Source organism: Amia ocellicauda, chromosome 13, assembly GCF_036373705.1.
Source record: "Amia ocellicauda isolate fAmiCal2 chromosome 13, fAmiCal2.hap1, whole genome shotgun sequence".
In the NCBI taxonomy this organism is placed as follows: domain Eukaryota; kingdom Metazoa; phylum Chordata; class Actinopteri; order Amiiformes; family Amiidae; genus Amia; species Amia ocellicauda.
In genome coordinates, this window is record NC_089862.1 from 18,760,478 (window position 1) to 18,777,367 (window position 16,890).

At 36.9% G+C, this 16,890-nt stretch overlaps 1 protein-coding gene across 2 annotated transcripts; it reads left to right on the forward strand.

Moving 5' to 3' along the window:
* Positions 1–2,404: 2,404 nt before the first annotated feature.
* Positions 2,405–16,093, forward strand: LOC136766554 (serine protease HTRA3). Of its 2 annotated transcripts, XM_066720087.1 has the most exons (10): positions 2,405–2,614; positions 2,906–3,319; positions 6,923–7,022; positions 7,212–7,434; positions 9,611–9,805; positions 10,327–10,359; positions 11,704–11,818; positions 14,008–14,065; positions 14,499–14,594; positions 15,172–16,093. In XM_066720087.1, exons 2-10 carry the CDS (start codon positions 2,911–2,913, stop codon positions 15,338–15,340), a joined length of 1,398 nt encoding a protein of 465 aa, XP_066576184.1. In that variant the 5' UTR covers positions 2,405–2,614; positions 2,906–2,910; the 3' UTR covers positions 15,341–16,093. The 2 variants fall into 2 exon arrangements, with proteins under 2 accessions (XP_066576184.1, XP_066576183.1); XM_066720086.1 differs by having other exon boundaries at positions 2,405–3,319.
* Positions 16,094–16,890: the final 797 nt, after the last annotated feature.

A 16,890-nucleotide genomic window follows, 5' to 3' on the forward strand; every position in this document is an offset into this window, starting at 1 on the left:
TTCTCCTCTGACCTCTAGCATCAACAAGGCATTTTCGCCCACAGGACTGCCGCATACTGGATGTTTTTCCCTTTTCACACCATTCTTTGTAAACCCTAGAAATGGTTGTGCGTGAAAATCCCAGTAACTGAGCAGATTGTGAAATACTCAGACCGGCCCGTCTGGCACCAACAACCATGCCACGCTCAAAATTGCATAAATCACCTTTCTTTCCCATTCAGACATTCAGTTTGGAGTTCAGGAGATTGTCTTGACCAGGACCACACCCCTAAATGCATTGAAGCAACTGCCATGTGATTGGTTGGTTAGATAATTGCATTAATGAGAAATTGAACAGGTGTTCCTAATAATCCTTTAGGTGAGTGTATATACACACATAAATACATTATGAAAACTACAACATATTAAGACAAACCTGACAGTACAAAATAGGAGAAATAAAGAAACTGTATCTAACTAGAGAAAATATTAACATTCACAAGGTTAGATTTGTTGATATTTCCCTCTCTGGTTCAGTTTGTCTCCAAATCTAATAAAACATGCTCTATAAAAACTCTTAAGATTTGTGACAATAGATAGACTTCCCCTAACAGAACACACCCTGGTCACAGATTGTTTCCATAACTATATATACAATTATAATAATATTTCTTAGCAGAGGCCCTTATCTAGAGCATGTTGCAATTATAGCATTATTTTTTATATTTGATTATGCATTTATTTAACTGGGTTTTTACTGGACCAAACCAGTACCAGAACAAGAACCAGAACCAAAACCAGAACAAGAACATTAATAAAATGATAAGAACAAGAATAAAACAAGAACAACAACAACAAGAACAAAATAACAAGAACAAGAACAAGAATAAAATAACAAGGATAAAAAAACAAGGGCACTTAGATGTGTTTGGAGGTCAAATATTCAATGTCTGCTTGCTGAAAAATGAATAGCAGGCCTGTGAATGCCATCCCTCTCAGGTCAGGTGGGCAGTGGAAAAGAGGTGTTTGGCAGGAGATGAGGAAATGAGCTGCACACTCTGGTGCAATCTTGGATTTATTCCAAGGCCACATTGCCAAAAAAGTGCCTTCATCAGGGCACTATTTGGAGCCATTATCACTTTCAACATTTAACAGTGGTCATTTCACAAGATTGTATAAACTTGGCCTGTTTAATATAAACCCAATGTGCAACAGGACATTTTATTGTAAAGTTTAGTCAGTTCTGCAAGAGGATAGTTTAGATATCTGTGTTTACTATTAAAAAATACCCCACTTAAGCAAAGATGGAACGTGACATTGTGTCGACTCTATGTAATGGAAAATCTTTTCTAGGAAATAATTCTACCATGGAGTCATGTGTTTTGTTTAATCTCACAATCCCGATTTTATTAAGGGCTAATACCTAGTGTTAAATGGTCCTTAGCCTACAAGAAAGGATACTGTAACCAAAAGTATCTCACATCTGAATGACAAGCCTTTTTCTACAGTCCATTTCTGCTAAGCTTTTCACTTATTATCCCAGATGCTGAGTGAGGATCTTATTTGAAAAATAAACATGTTCACCCTTATACAAAATAAATACCATTTACCAGAAGCCTCTCTTCACTGAAGAAACAAACACACATTTTCACTAGTCATGATTTTGCCTTTTCCAAAGCATTCAGAAGACAGAATGTGCTAAAAAATGGGGTTAAGATAACATCTGCAGCAACTATTTATCCAGAGTCTTAATGTACCATAAAGGGGTCTAAAAATAAACATTTAAACTTCAGACCTTCGGGGGAATTACTTAACATTCCTCATAGTTTTGCTAAATGGACAATGAAAAACTTTTCTGACTGAAACGACAATGAAAACATTAACCTAGTAAATTAAGTGGACAATAAAAGAACCATTACAGTAAATAACAATGTCATAGCAAAGGCTGCACTTTCACCTAGTGTTTTTAAACTCACATATGTATTTGTTGTGAAGGCAATTACAAGCCATTACACAAAGGGCCTGTTACATATCCGCTTCCAGACAAGGAAAGAATGAGAATAATATGGGGGCAGACGCAGGCCAAACAAAGAGCATCAGCTTGCCACAGACATTGTCAACAACATAACATAAAACACATTTAATGAAGTCAGAGATTACTGTTCAATTTCAATACTTTATGCACAACAATGTAAACACAGCAATGCATTACTGAGAGAGGGACATTCACAGTTATGTGGAAAGGTAACTGAGACACTTGTTGCCATTAAGTCACTTTTTTCTTCAAGTTCAGTCAGGTAGTGAAAGTAAATTGCCTTGGGTGAAGTAAATAGTAAATATATAAAAACATAGATGCTAATGTTGAAATGAAGTCTTGCAAAACGTTTCAGGGAACCACTCTAGTTTCCCCACCCTCTTGCTCTTGAGCACTAGGTCCGACTTTGCCAGCCTGGCCGGACAGGGTAGTGCTGCAGCAGGGGTGTAGGGAGGCAGTGCACACTCAGACCAGAGCAGGGCTGACTGTGGGGAGAGGATGCACACAGGGCTGCTGGACTTCAGTGTTTGCCTGTAAAACCATGTGAATATGAACTTCCTTTACATGCAAAGGCTAACACAAGTGTACCTATCGGATCAGGTAGCTTTTGAATTCCTTCTTTTCTAATTTATGCAGAAATCCTTCAAATAGGAGCTTTACCTCTGTGTGCAGAAGCTCCTTCGTTATTTCAGCGGTGGGATGCACATTTCCCCTAGCAGTGGCCGTTTGTCTTTTTTGAATTTAACCATTTTTGGCACAAGGTTAAGATGATGTTATTAACGGTGAGCAAAGGCTGACTTTGCTTCTCATCCAATGCACTGGTCTTTCCCCCCCATTTGAGCGCATTGCATTACAAGCTAATCTTGTCTCCGTACAACTGCCGTCTCACAGCCAGGATGCAGCTGCTCCTATTTGCCGCAGTTTTACTGTGTCTGCAGCAGCGCCTCGCAGCCGAGCCCAGGTCTAAGTGCGCGTCCCGCTGCGATGTGAGCCGCTGCCCCAGCCCCGGCTGCCCCAGCGGCTACGTCCCGGACCGCTGCAGCTGCTGCCTGGTGTGCGCCCGGGCCGAGGGAGACCCCTGCGGCCGCAAGGACGACCTGCCCTGCGGGGACGGGCTGGAGTGCAAGCACCCGGCTGGGAAGCGCCTGGCGAAGGGGGTCTGCCAATGCAAACTGGGCTACAAAGTGTGTGGCAGCGACGGGAAGACGTACGGCAATGTGTGCCAGCTGAAGGCGATGAGCAGGAAGGCTCTGCAGCAGGGACTGCCCGCCGTTACCCAGGCGCAGAAAGGACCGTGTGAATTAGGTAAGTCACTCGCCAACAGACCTCCCTCAGGAAAGTGTCTCTCATTTATAACACTGCTGTGCTTTAATTCAACATGACAGCAACCTAAACTTTGAATCAGACTTGTCAACTATGTACCATAAAGACCTATTGTCTGTGTTTCTGCCCTTGTTTAACGAATTTCTATATTGTGGTAGTATTTGTTCACTAGTTAATCAAGTCATGACATTGCATATATATATATATAATCTGAAGCACTGTGCACATAAGTATTGGATATTCCAGGGTATTCCACACCAATAACATAAAATAACATTTCAAAGTTTATACTTAAGAATTTGAAGGTTCTCACATCTTCCTGCTAATATCAGCCGGGGACTCTCTCTCTAAGTGGTGATCCTCTAAGCCCATTCATTCTGTAAAAAGTTCGCACAGTATGTGTTGCAGGTGTGTAAATATCCAGTCTAACACCAGGTCCTGCTCCATTGAACAGTTTGTGTAATGCAGCTTATTTTGGAAGATGCTGTTCATGCATACATCTGCTGGACAAAGATGTTATTATTACTTTGGAAAAATTTTAATTGGACTGCTTTCAAAGTTGGCTCATATTTATAAATCCATCCATTTACTGCCTTGTAAACAAATGAATACACTTTTTGTGGGGCTCTCCATCTTTAAAGCTCTGTAAAAGCCTGACACGATGCAACCATATTTATTCTCAGGCCACACCTTTCCCAGCCTGTGGGAACTCTGACGCGAAAGCTTGAAGTTCCTGGTTAAGTCATGCCACCCAGAGGATGGCAGTCGACCTATGAGTGTAACCACCGGTGGGGAATGTAACCCCAGTGGGTCAGCTACACTAAAACAGCAAGATTATCACTGGCGCTTTCTGTTAGAGCTCTTGTCACATTTTCCATGATGGCTTTTACCTCTTCATGTCCTCCAGTTGCTGGTGATGACTTTAAATCCAGACAGTGATTATGTGATGCTGAAAGCAGCTTTAGTTGCTATATTGGAGAGTCACATCCACTACTGAATATATTATGACTGTCCTATGGCAAGCTGTTGTGACATTTAATCCATAATTGCTGATATCAAGAATATAATTGCTAATATCAGCAATTCATGGTAGCTGTTGTGACATTTAATCCTTAACCGAATGTTAATTAGTATGCATTTTTGATATCAAGAATACAATTACTGATATCAAGAACACAATTGCTGATATCAAGAATTAACTGCCAATTGTTGATATCAACAATTGTATTCTTGATATCAGCAATTATAGATTAAATGTCCCAATGGCTTGCCATACTGTCCCACTCACCTGTGCTGCTTTAAAGTTTGTATCAATAGAAATGACACATGTCATTCATACTATTTATTTTGGTTTTAGAGAACCTATACTACCAACAATTCAACAATTCATAAATGTATGTTATATATTATTATATATAATCATGGTGTCTTTGCTTATTTTAACTCCCCAAATGATGATTCAAATTCTGAAGCTGAAAACAAAGATCTTGGTAAAATATTGGTGCATGAAATTGACATTTTTATATAGTAATATAAATTGATATATGTGGCTCATCAATTGATCAAAGAGAACGTGATAAGCATACATCTTACCCAGGAATATTAACAGGAAACAGGAAACACTTGAAGGAGAGAATGGCATATATTTTGTGGTTGAGTTTGATCTTGATTCCTTTGATCTTCCTCAATCCAGGGTCACATGATCATGTGACTAGGAAGTCAAAATGTGTCAGTCTGGATCATTTGCTTGAGATGGATGACTAGTTAGTGTAAAAACTCAGCCCAGTCATTCTTACGGACAAGTATGAGTTCAAAAGCATAACATTTGTTTTAGATTTTTTTGTGACTGGCAAGATTCAGATTTCTTTGTTTTAATTCTGACTTTCACACCATTTGTTCAGTTTAGTTAGTTTTATGTTTCTTAAGAAGCATGTGTGGATTATTATCAAAGTATTTTCTTATCTTGGCATAATTATGAAGTAGTACACAATCCAAGCAAAGCGATCGTTATCCTTTCTCAGCTATTGTAATCGCTTCTCACGATACATTTCATTATACCACCCATGTTTGCTCCATCATTTAAGGATGACTTACAAATACTGGGTTAGTTGAAACAGTGGAAATTTGAAAGTATATTTATAATATTTAAACATACCTTTTGAATTACCATAACTCTGGTGCTATAACACTAGCATACTATTCCTTAATAAAGTCTATTGTCATTTTTGTATCAAATGCATTTTTATGTAGACCAACTTAGCATAACTTGGCAAACAGTCAATGTCATCTTAAAGAGCCTGGGGTCTGTAATGTATAGTTTAGACATTTCATTGTGTTAAGGTAACATACCTGTTTGTTGGCATTACATTCCTAATATCCTCATGCAATTTGGAACAATGACACATGCTCTGGTTGACCTTTGAACCCTTCAAGCTGCAGTCAGGTGATTATTGCTAGAATACAAACACAAACACAAGCATAGCCAATAGACTGTGTCTGGTCACAATTTAAATAATACAATATTGACATTTCGTGCCTTAAACTAGACTGATATTTATTATTTATTTCTTGGCAGACGCCCTTAGCCCAGGTTACTCACAGTTTACACAAGAAACATTTTCAAAACATTACAAAGCAGAGTAAATACAATCAGTTAAAATACATCCTAGTACAAATGAACTATAGCACTATAGTTCTGATTACTTAGTAAGTCAGAAGAGACAATTCAGAGTACAAATCATTACTTTATAAAGCAAGATAACATATCCTGTGCAATTATCTGGTATTGTAATCTGAGATGCATTTATTTGAAGATTTTAGCTGACACAGCCAGAGAGATGCCTTTTATGAACTGAACAAGGATTTTACAGTTGGGTTAAACTATTGACTGTGCTGGCAAGGACAGATTAGAGAGGGGATGTAGACCTGCCTTTCGACTACCAGCAAGCCACCAAATTACAGAGAATGAATATGACTTCATCTGTGCCAGGAATTTCACAGGAAAAAGTGGTTTGAAGGATACAGTATAGAGTCTGTTATTAAAACCCATGTTTCATGATGCTGAAGGCCGAAAATAACAGGGTGTAATCGCCCTTTCATAATAAAACCAAAAGTGTTTCAAGATCTGTAAGGGTAAGGAAAGACATTTTCACGTCAGCTGGATTTTTTAAAGATGACAGAATAGCTGGTACGCAGTTTGACAGAGAGGTTAAATGTGTTAATTAAAGTATCAATACTTTTCTCCCATAACTGCTGTTATGCATATATAGTTTAAGACCATATTCAGAAAGGCCAAACACTGACAGCTTGCTTCATTATCCTTCTACACCTTTACTTATTTTTTCCATACAGTGCATAACTTTATTTTGGTTAATGTTTCTTGAAGAAATGCTTTTCCTATGATTGCAAAACTCTTACGGTACAATACAAACACTGTTTCCAAATTTGATACTACATTTGCATTCATTCATTTGGAAAAGGAAACTGCAAAGTAGCTATAAACTAAACTAAATGTTTGTGAACTCACATTAGTTATAAATTGATTAATCTGTTTACTAACATAAATAATTATTTCTGCTAGTATAGGTCCTCAACACCCCAACAGTCCAAGGTACAAGTTTAACTTCATTGCTGACGTTGTGGAAAAGATTGCACCTGCAGTTGTCCACATAGAGCTCTTCTTAAGGTATTTATATAAATATATATAAACACATTGCTCCATGTTTCTCATTCCTTTGATTTATGTCTGGAATATTAATGTCAAGTGTGAACTATGATTTGATTGTTTATTTAATCTGAACAGTCTTGCCTAGTTTCCTGTGACAGAAAACAAAAACATCTTTATTGTACTTCCCTTTCTCTTCTCTGCTTTCAGACATCCTCTCTTCGGCCGCAATGTGCCCTTGTCCAGTGGCTCAGGATTTATAATGTCTGAGGCCGGACTCATTGTCACCAACGCCCATGTTGTGACAAGCACCACTGCGGTGTCTGTGCGACAGCAGCTGAAGGTCCAGTTGCAAAATGGAGATACATATGAGGCAACTATCAAAGACATTGACAAGAAATCAGATATAGCAACCATAAAGATCAATCCTCAGGTAAACAGCACCTCTTAGAAAATACACTAAAAAGTGATTAAACTTGGTAATTAGACTGTTAAATAAAGTTATTATTATTATTATTATTATTATTATTATTATTATTATTAGCTAATTTCTTCAACTAAAGCTGAGAAGCTCACAGAGGCCTATAGAGCTCGACCAAATCAAACCAACCATGACTCACAAATTTCAAAGTTGTACCTTGTTTTGATTTATAATTAGAAGAAAGTAACAGTAAATTAAACTGTGATAGGACACATATTTGTACTTTGTAATTTGTGGGGAGGTTAACATCTTGATTTGGACTAAGCCCTAGTGTCACTCTCTGCTTATAAATGTATTTATGAAGAAAGTGTACAAATCGAGAGGAGGCCACTCGACCCATCATGCTAGTTTGGTTTCCATTAATAACTAAGTGATCCATGAATGTTCTAACATTTTCTGCTTCTACCACATCGCTGGGGAGTTTGTTCCAGATTATAATTTATGAATTAATTAATTATTTAATTAATGTAGTTAGTTAATTTAAATTAAGTTAATGTTTAACATAACCAATCTCTCACATTTTGTTCATGATTGGAGTTTTATTATTTATAAATAAAAATACCCCTGAGCTAGTTTTAGTTGTTTTTCTGCCCCACTGACTGTGCTTGTAACCAGGGTGTTTTCTTGTAGTAAACATAACAAAGTGTGTCGATGGCACTGATGATGTGATTGCTTCCTGCCTTTTCCAGTAAAGGTTGGATTCTGGCCTGCTTTTCTGCGTGAGAACACTGTGTACAGATATGAGGTGTGAGCAGCTGGTTGACCTCCCTAGGGGTCTAGGGTGAAAAAAATATAATTCAGTATTAATATGAATACATTAATACAATATATTAATATTTTAAAACAAATCCCAGTCACAATGTGCTTCATTAAAATGCATGTTTAATATTGGATCTAGGTAACATTTAAAACAACAAAACAAGCTGGTTTATATAGATCTTATACTGACTGGTTCTGAGAGAGTTCCTTAATATCAAATTAGTTGTTCAGAAAAAAGTGTAGGAATCCCATTAAGAAAATGATGTAAAACACAGGAAACAAACACAGGAAGAAAGATAATTGTTGGGCAAAATAAGTTTGATGTTTTAGTTGTTGTCAAGAGTTTTTTCCCTAAATACCCAAATGTTAAATTTAAGAAAATAATTAGCTAGAGATAAATTTGCTTGAGATAATTCTTATTTAAAAAAGCCACATGAAAATATTTCCTGTACAATATCAAAACATATAAGAGCACTGAAGAAGACTTTGTGGCGAAAGGTTGCTTTCCTTGATTTATTTTGTGTCAGTTATGCACTTGATGTCACGATTGAATGCTTGAATTCAATGTTTACAATGGTAACTTCACACTGCTTTTTATTTTTCAGGCTATAAGGATCAGACACAATACAATAAGCCAACACACCTACACTGTTTGAAATAGTCCCTGTTTTTGTCATGAAATAAAAAAAGCACCAACCTTTAGTCCTTTGTAGCTTTTGATTACTTTACCAGGCTGTTAGTCTATGAGTTTTGCATTTCTCATCCAGTGCAGGAATTGTCCAACAATTTGTTAACAAGCTACTCAACTAGAGATCCAAAGCACTTTGCATGTGATTTCGTGAAGACAGATTGTGTCTGCTAGCTGCCCCGCCAGGAGTTGGCAGAGCTGCATAGGGAGTTCACTTGGCTTGCATTGCCACTAGTGCTTAACATCATATACACAGGAAGCCTAAAAATGTGTCTATTTGGACTGTGTTGAGGCTAGACAGTACAAGGGAGTTCACATTATTTGGATCAGTGCGTCATTAGAATTCTTTTAGAAGTTTTAACATGATCCAGCTGGCATCATAAAAAAATGTGGATGATCACTTAGCTTCAATAAAACTTAATCCAATCACGATCTCATTAAATTTGTTCACCTTCATTTCTCCTGCTTATGCTGAAAATTTCCTTTCTCACGGTTGTGTGGTGTAATCCACTTAAACTAGTAGCATACAGAAAGGTTTAAGGAAATTTAGATGTGTATGTTGTGTGTTGCACAAGTACCAGCACATATTGGCATTCAGTTGGCAACTTATCACATTCAACTCCACTCTCCTCCACTGTCTTTATACACTACGGCTGAATCAGATATCCCTCTCATTGACAGAAAAAAGTGCCGATCTTGTTACTGGGCCACTCCGCTGACCTGAGACCTGGTGAATTTGTTGTGGCCATAGGAAGTCCCTTCGCTTTGCAAAACACTGTTACTACTGGGATTGTCAGCACCGCCCAGAGGGACGGGAAGGAGCTGGGCCTCCGGGACTCGGACATGGACTACATTCAGACAGACGCAATTATCAACGTAAGAGAAAAAGCACACAGATGTAGTCATGTCTTCCAAATGATCCACATGTTTTCTGCCTTCCTTTAAAAGTGCATTAGTGATTGTGGGACATCCTTAGGCTGTACATTGCATAGCTCAAAGGTTGATCTTATTTTGGCATAACTAAATAGGTGTCCTGTAACATTTTTTTTTCTCTTGACATATAAATCAGTTCAAGGAAATACATTATAATACATCATTACTTTTTGTTCTGTCACAATGCCAAGAGTATATAGTACTATGTCCTGTCAGTGTAAATGTCTTCTAAAAAACAAATTATAATTTTATCAACAGATAGCCATATAAGATGAACCAACATAATAAATATATATATTTTATTGGTGAGCTATTTGTTAGTAAACATTATGCAGTACATGTAGATGAATGTGCCTGCCTGTAACTTGTTTTTTGTTGTTGTGAAAACACTTAAGATAAAGACGGATAGTTCCGATATTGTTTTGGTCCTCTTAATTATAACTATTTTTTGTTTTACTTGACAGTACGGGAATTCAGGAGGTCCTCTTGTTAACTTGGTAAGAACATATTTTTTTGCTATGCTTTAATGTTACCTGGATTATTTTAGACTTTCGTAACACAATTAGATAATATGGCCAGAACTCAGCCCAGTCGTTCTTACGGACAAGTATGGGTTAAAAAGCATAACATTTGTTTCAGATTTCTTTGTTTTAATTCTGACTTTCACACCATTTGTTCAGTTTAGTTAGTTTTATGTTTCTTAAGAAGCATGTGTGGATTATTATCAAAGTATTTTCTTATCTTGGCATAATTATGAAGTAGTACACAATCCAAGCAAAGCGATCGTTATCCTTTCTCAGCTATTGTAATCGCTTCTCACGATACATTTCATTATACCACCCATGTTTGCTCCATCATTTAAGGATGGCTTACAAATACTGGGTTAGTTGAAACAGTGGAAATTTGAAAGTATATTTATAATATTTAAACATACCTTTTGAATTACCATAACTCTGGTGCTATAACACTAGCATACTATTCCTTAATAAAGTCTATTGTCATTTTTGTATCAAATGCATTTTTATGTAGACCAACTTAGCATAACTTGGCAAACAGTCAATGTCATCTTAAAGAGCCTGGGGTCTGTAATGTATAGTTTAGACATTTCATTGTGTTAAGGTAACATACCTGTTTGTTGGCATTACATTCCTAATATCCTCATGCAATTTGGAACAATGACACATGCTCCTCTGGTTGACCTTTGAACCCTTCAAGCTGCAGTCAGGTGATTATTGCTAGAATACAAACACAAACACAAGCATAGCCAATAGACTGTGTCTGGTCACAATTTAAATAATACAATATTGACATTTCGTGCCTTAAACTAGACTGATATTTATTATTTATTTCTTAGCAGACGCCCTTAGCCCAGGTTACTCACAGTTTACACAAGAAACATTTTCAAAACATTACAAAGCAGAGTAAATACAATCAGTTAAAATACATCCTAGTACAAATGAACTATAGCACTATAGTTCTGATTACTTAGTAAGTCAGAAGAGACAATTCAGAGTACAAATCATTACTTTATAAAGCAAGATAACATATCCTGTGCAATTATCTGGTATTGTAATCTGAGATGCATTTATTTGAAGATTTTAGCTGACACAGCCAGAGAGATGCCTTTTATGAACTGAACAAGGATTTTACAGTTGGGTTAAACTATTGACTGTGCTGGCAAGGACATTATTCATTTTCTGAGATTTTATCACTAAAACAAATGAAAATGGAAACATTTATTTTCAAAAATAAACATATTATCATGATGTCATGGGTGTAATATGACAAGATCTGCTTCATCCCTATCAATTAAACCTGCCTTTTTCACTTTCTTGCCGAAGGATGGAGAAGTGATCGGAATCAATACCTTAAAGGTCACAGCCGGAATCTCCTTTGCGATTCCCTCTGATCGGATCACTCGCTTCCTCAATGAATCCCACGACAAACAGAGCAAAGGTGAGACACTGCTTTGGAAACAGTACAGCAAACGTGTTCAATGTACATAACTTCATAAGTTTGGTTTCCGCCTTATGAGGTAGTCAACAGGCCTTGGACCTTATTAAAATAAATACATGACACGAAATATCAAGAGAAAATCTCAGATTATTATTTTAAGGAATGATAAACGTAATTTTGCAGATATTGTATTTTACCAACTCTAAAATCCTATTATATTATAATTGTGTCATTAAGAACACAAGCAGTATATATCTGACTACATATACGACAATTACTGTTGCTAATTGTACCACAGGTAAACAAAAGGTGATTTTAAGCATGTTTTCTAAACTGGTGTAATGTTAGGTAATAACAATGTACACTGTACATATCATGTCATTCATTTATCCTTTCCGTTTTCTTTAAACTATTAATATTTACCATCAAATCCCTGACCAGGCTGATACATTAATAGAATATTTCATATATTTATGACATATACACTCACCTAAAGGATTATTAGGAACACCTGTTCAATTTCTCATTAATGCAATTATCTAACCAACCAATCACATGGCAGTTGCTTCAATGCATTTAGGGGTGTGGTCCTGGTCAAGACAATCTCCTGAACTCCAAACTGAATGTCTGAATGGGAAAGAAAGGTGATTTAAGCAATTTTGAGCGTGGCATGGTTGTTGGTGCCAGACGGGCCGGTCTGAGTATTTCACAATCTGCTCAGTTACTGGGATTTTCACGCACAACCATTTCTAGGGTTTACAAAGAATGGTGTGAAAAGGGAAAAACATCCAGTATGCGGCAGTCCTGTGGGCGAAAATGCCTTGTTGATGCTAGAGGTCAGAGGAGAATGGGCCGACTGATTCAAGCTGATAGAAGAGCAACTTTGACTGAAATAACCACTCGTTACAACCGAGGTATGCAGCAAAGCATTTGTGAAGCCACAACACGTACAACCTTGAGGCGGATGGGCTACAACAGCAGAAGACCCCACCAGGTACCACTCATCTCCACTACAAATAGGAATAAGAGGCTACAATTTGCACAAGCTCACCAAAATTGGACAGTTGAAGACTGGAAAAATGTTGCCTGGTCTGATGAGTCTCGATTTCTGTTGAGACATTCAGATGGTAGAGTCAGAATTTGGCGTAAACAGAATGAGAACATGGATCCATCATGCCTTGTTACCACTGTGCAGGCTGGTGGTGGTGGTGTAATGGTGTGGGGGATGTTTTCTTGGCACACTTTAGGCCCCTTAGTGCCAATTGGGCATCGTTTAAATGCCACGGCCTACCTGAGCATTGTTTCTGACCATGTCCATCCCTTTATGACCACCATGTACCCATCCTCTGATGGCTACTTCCAGCAGGATAATGCACCATGTCACAAAGGTGGAATCATTTCAAATTGGTTTCTTGAACATGACAATGAGTTCACTGTACTAAACTGGCCCCCACAGTCACCAGATCTCAACCCAATAGAGCATCTTTGAGATGTGGTGGAACGGGAGCTTCGTGCCCTGGATGTGCATCCCACAAATCTCCATCAACTGCAAGATGCTATCCTATCAATATGGGCCAACATTTCTAAAGAATGCTTTCAGCACCTTGTTGAATCAATGCCACGTAGAATTAAGGCAGTTCTGAAGGCGAAAGGGGGTCAAACACAGTATTAGTATGGTGTTCCTCATAATCCTTTAGGTGAGTGTATGTTGGATTATACTCTTCTGCCGTCTTCTTTATTAACAAACTAAGGAAAACTGGCAGTAACCATCACAAAGCAATGTTAAAATGCATTGGACTGCCGTCATGGTCTTTTCCCCTTCTTTTTAAAAATCTTTTTGGATTGCAGGCATTCAGCATACAAAATGCAAGCCGCTCCATTGGTGAAACCACTGAAAATGTATTTTTGAAATTTTACATTTACACTAACAACATAATTTTGCACACACATGATCCATGGGATAGATATACAGCTCCTCCTCTTTATTTAAACAATTTAATAATTTTGATGATCTTTTTTTCTGAAACTGATATTATTGATTGTCTTCATTGTAGGATTTCTTATATTCTAACAAAACTTTTTAATGATTCTTTGTTAATTGAACTTGATTGTTTTGTTTTTATAGTGATTTATTGTGACCCTCACAGCTGTTAACTTACCTGAGCATGCAAAACATGTTTATGTTTCAGAGGTTAAAGCAGTGAAGAAACGTTTTATTGGGATACGAATGCTAACTATTACTCCAGTGTAAGTAACGAGTTTTTTAAAATAATTCACTTATAATACGTTGCATCCTACTGATTATGTAGTTCTTCACTGAATACCAAGGTTACATTATGTGCTGTAAACACAATAAGTGTGAAACTATGTACAGAAAGCAGTGGATTAGATAGTTATATAGTTTTGTTTCAGTAGATGAAAAGTTTGTATCCACTCTTCCAAGAACAGTCCTCAGAGAACTGCTAATATTCATTATAATGATTAATATGAAATGTACTCACTCTCATAATGTGTAGATCAATATAGTATTCATGCATACCATTGGAAGTTTTGACAGCCTTCTAGGTAACATTTCAATAATGCAAACAATCGTTGATGTTCATTAATCTCTGCTTGGCGGTGAATGAAACCAAAGAGTTCCTGTCCACAAATCTGATTCTATATCTGCCTCTTTGTTTAGTTTGGTTGAAGAACTGAAGCAACTGAATTCAGATTTCCCTGAGGTCAGCAGTGGCATCTACGTGCTTGAAGTTTTGACAAACTCCCCGGCTCAGAAGTATGTGCATTTAAAACTAATTCTGCATTGTACAAATACTTAATAGTTAATATTGTCATAAATAAATGTGCAAATTGTTTTAGGTTTTGTGCTCCTACTGAGGAAAGGATGATTCAAGTCAGAGAATTTGGTGTTTAGTCTGATTTTATGTTATTATTTGTACTGATTTCTTAGGATCAGATTTGGACTTCACACTACCTGCTATGTATGTACGCTTACAAATAACAAGTTTTAAGATTTTCAGACTTTGGCTGTGTGCGGTATGTGCTGACAGGGTGATCTGTAGTTGATAACTATTTTTCCCCACATCAGGCTCTCCAACTGTGAGACGAGAACACCTCTACGAAGAAAAAGCTGACCGACAATTCAGAGAAATCATTTTATTCTAGGAAGTGTCCAGTCGCATAGAAAGACTTTCTGAAATCTTAATATTAGACACACATTTGCTAAGCTACAAATAACACATTATTGAAAACCCAGAGAGAGAAGGGTAATTGCTGATCTTGGACGGTCATATTGGCCTTATTGACTAACCTGAGCTAAAATGTTTTTATTTTTTATTTTTTATTTGTGACAGAGGGGGAATCCAAGAAGGGGATATCATTGTAAAACTGAATGGACGCCCCTTGCTGACAACCAATGATTTGCAGGATGCCCTGACTATCGAATCTCCGCTGCTTCTTGAAGTGCGCAGAGGAAATGACGACTTGCTCTTCAACATTGAGCCTGATGTCATAATGCAGTGATGGTGGACCACAGGCCTTTGCAACTGTGATTAATGACAGTCCATGTGCTCGGGTTTGCTACATTGAGCTGGGCGTTTCCATAAAGAACATCAAAGGCTTGAAGATAGCGTATGAGAGCACCAACGACGGCACTATAGTTTAAAAAATAGGGTCCGTCTTATATCTTATTCTTAATTTGTTCTTTGTAGCCATTTAGGTATTTCATGAAAAATCAAAATGTTCACAATGAGTGTAAGCACAGTTTTGGGTAACAATACAGATGTAACATGCTGATGTAACTCAAAAAAATGTATGTAGTAGACATATAACACTTTATTATGATCAAGAAACTTGTATTATTGACACAGCCTTGGAACTTTTAGATTGTATGCAAAATTAAATGACATAGGTTCCGGAAACCTAAAATGTTTATACGTGAAAATGTGCAAGAAAAAGTTGCCGGTCAGATTAAACTCTTGTTTATTTTGTCTTAAAGCAATAAGTAATAATTCTTATAGAACTGATTATTCAGCAATGCTAATAAAAAGGCAGCAGTGAAGTTATTGTGATTAGATTACTCTTATAGCTGCAGTTTTGTTGCTGTTTTATTAAGGTAAGCTTGTGCTGAAATTTAGAGCCATCATGCCAACCACATTGTTCTGACTGTTGTATTCATCAAAACTGAATACATGTTTACAATTTCTTAAGCTTGTGCAATGAATTGTCCTGGATTAAAAAAACAAAAATAAAAAAATACATCAATGAATGCTAAAACATGAATCAATCATTCATATTGTGAATTTAATTGGGTTGTTGTAACCAAATTTATGTTAAAAGCACAGTATTAGTTATTTCTTTGTAGATCCTGAAGTATGTGTAGTATAAGAGTGCCTACAGTTGTCCAGAATATCCTGTAGAAAAACTCTTATAGTACACGGCCCAAAATACCTTATAGTGAGTGTATAAGCGTCACTGTAGTTCAACATGGCACAAGGGGGCAATAAATATTCCAGAATGTTTGGATTGGCTTTGCTATATATAGAAAAAGCATTCACTGAAATCTCCTGGAGATGTTTAAACATCCTTATAAACGTTGATCATTTATGTACTTTGGAAATTCCATTTTCAGAACACTCAACATCCTGCACAATGCATCAAATCTTCTCAATGTATGCACATATTCTTAATAATACCACAGAATATTCACTAAGCTTCTGGTCACACTATCTAGATACTCTGAACTCGCACACCCACCTGATCACATATTCTACCATAAAAAGTAAAAAATACAGATACCATAAAATCCAGTTTTTGGTAAATAAGGGGATTATGGAAGCTGACATACAGTTCAACGGCACAGTGTTATGGGTCTATGGATGTAAAACAGCATCACTATACAAGTTTCATTTTGATACTTTGATACATTTTCACATGGAATACTAACTATGCTGGTGCAATATCTCCAAAGTAACAAGCAATGGAAGCATTCATTTAAAATAGATTATTTCAAATGTAATTATACATTTTCCTTACAATTTGCCCTTTTAGAAGACGATAATCCATGGTTACTA

Bases quoted from the DNA above. Each gene is read 5' to 3' on its own strand.
- LOC136766554 (XM_066720086.1), top strand. From the start codon at position 2,911: ATGCAGCTGCTCCTATTTGCCGCAGTTTTACTGTGTCTGCAGCAGCGC. The intron at 7,023-7,211 runs GTATTTATATAA...CTCTGCTTTCAG, and splicing joins CACATAGAGCTCTTCTTAAG to ACATCCTCTCTTCGGCCGCA. The intron at 10,360-11,703 runs GTAAGAACATAT...TTCTTGCCGAAG, and splicing joins GAGGTCCTCTTGTTAACTTG to GATGGAGAAGTGATCGGAAT.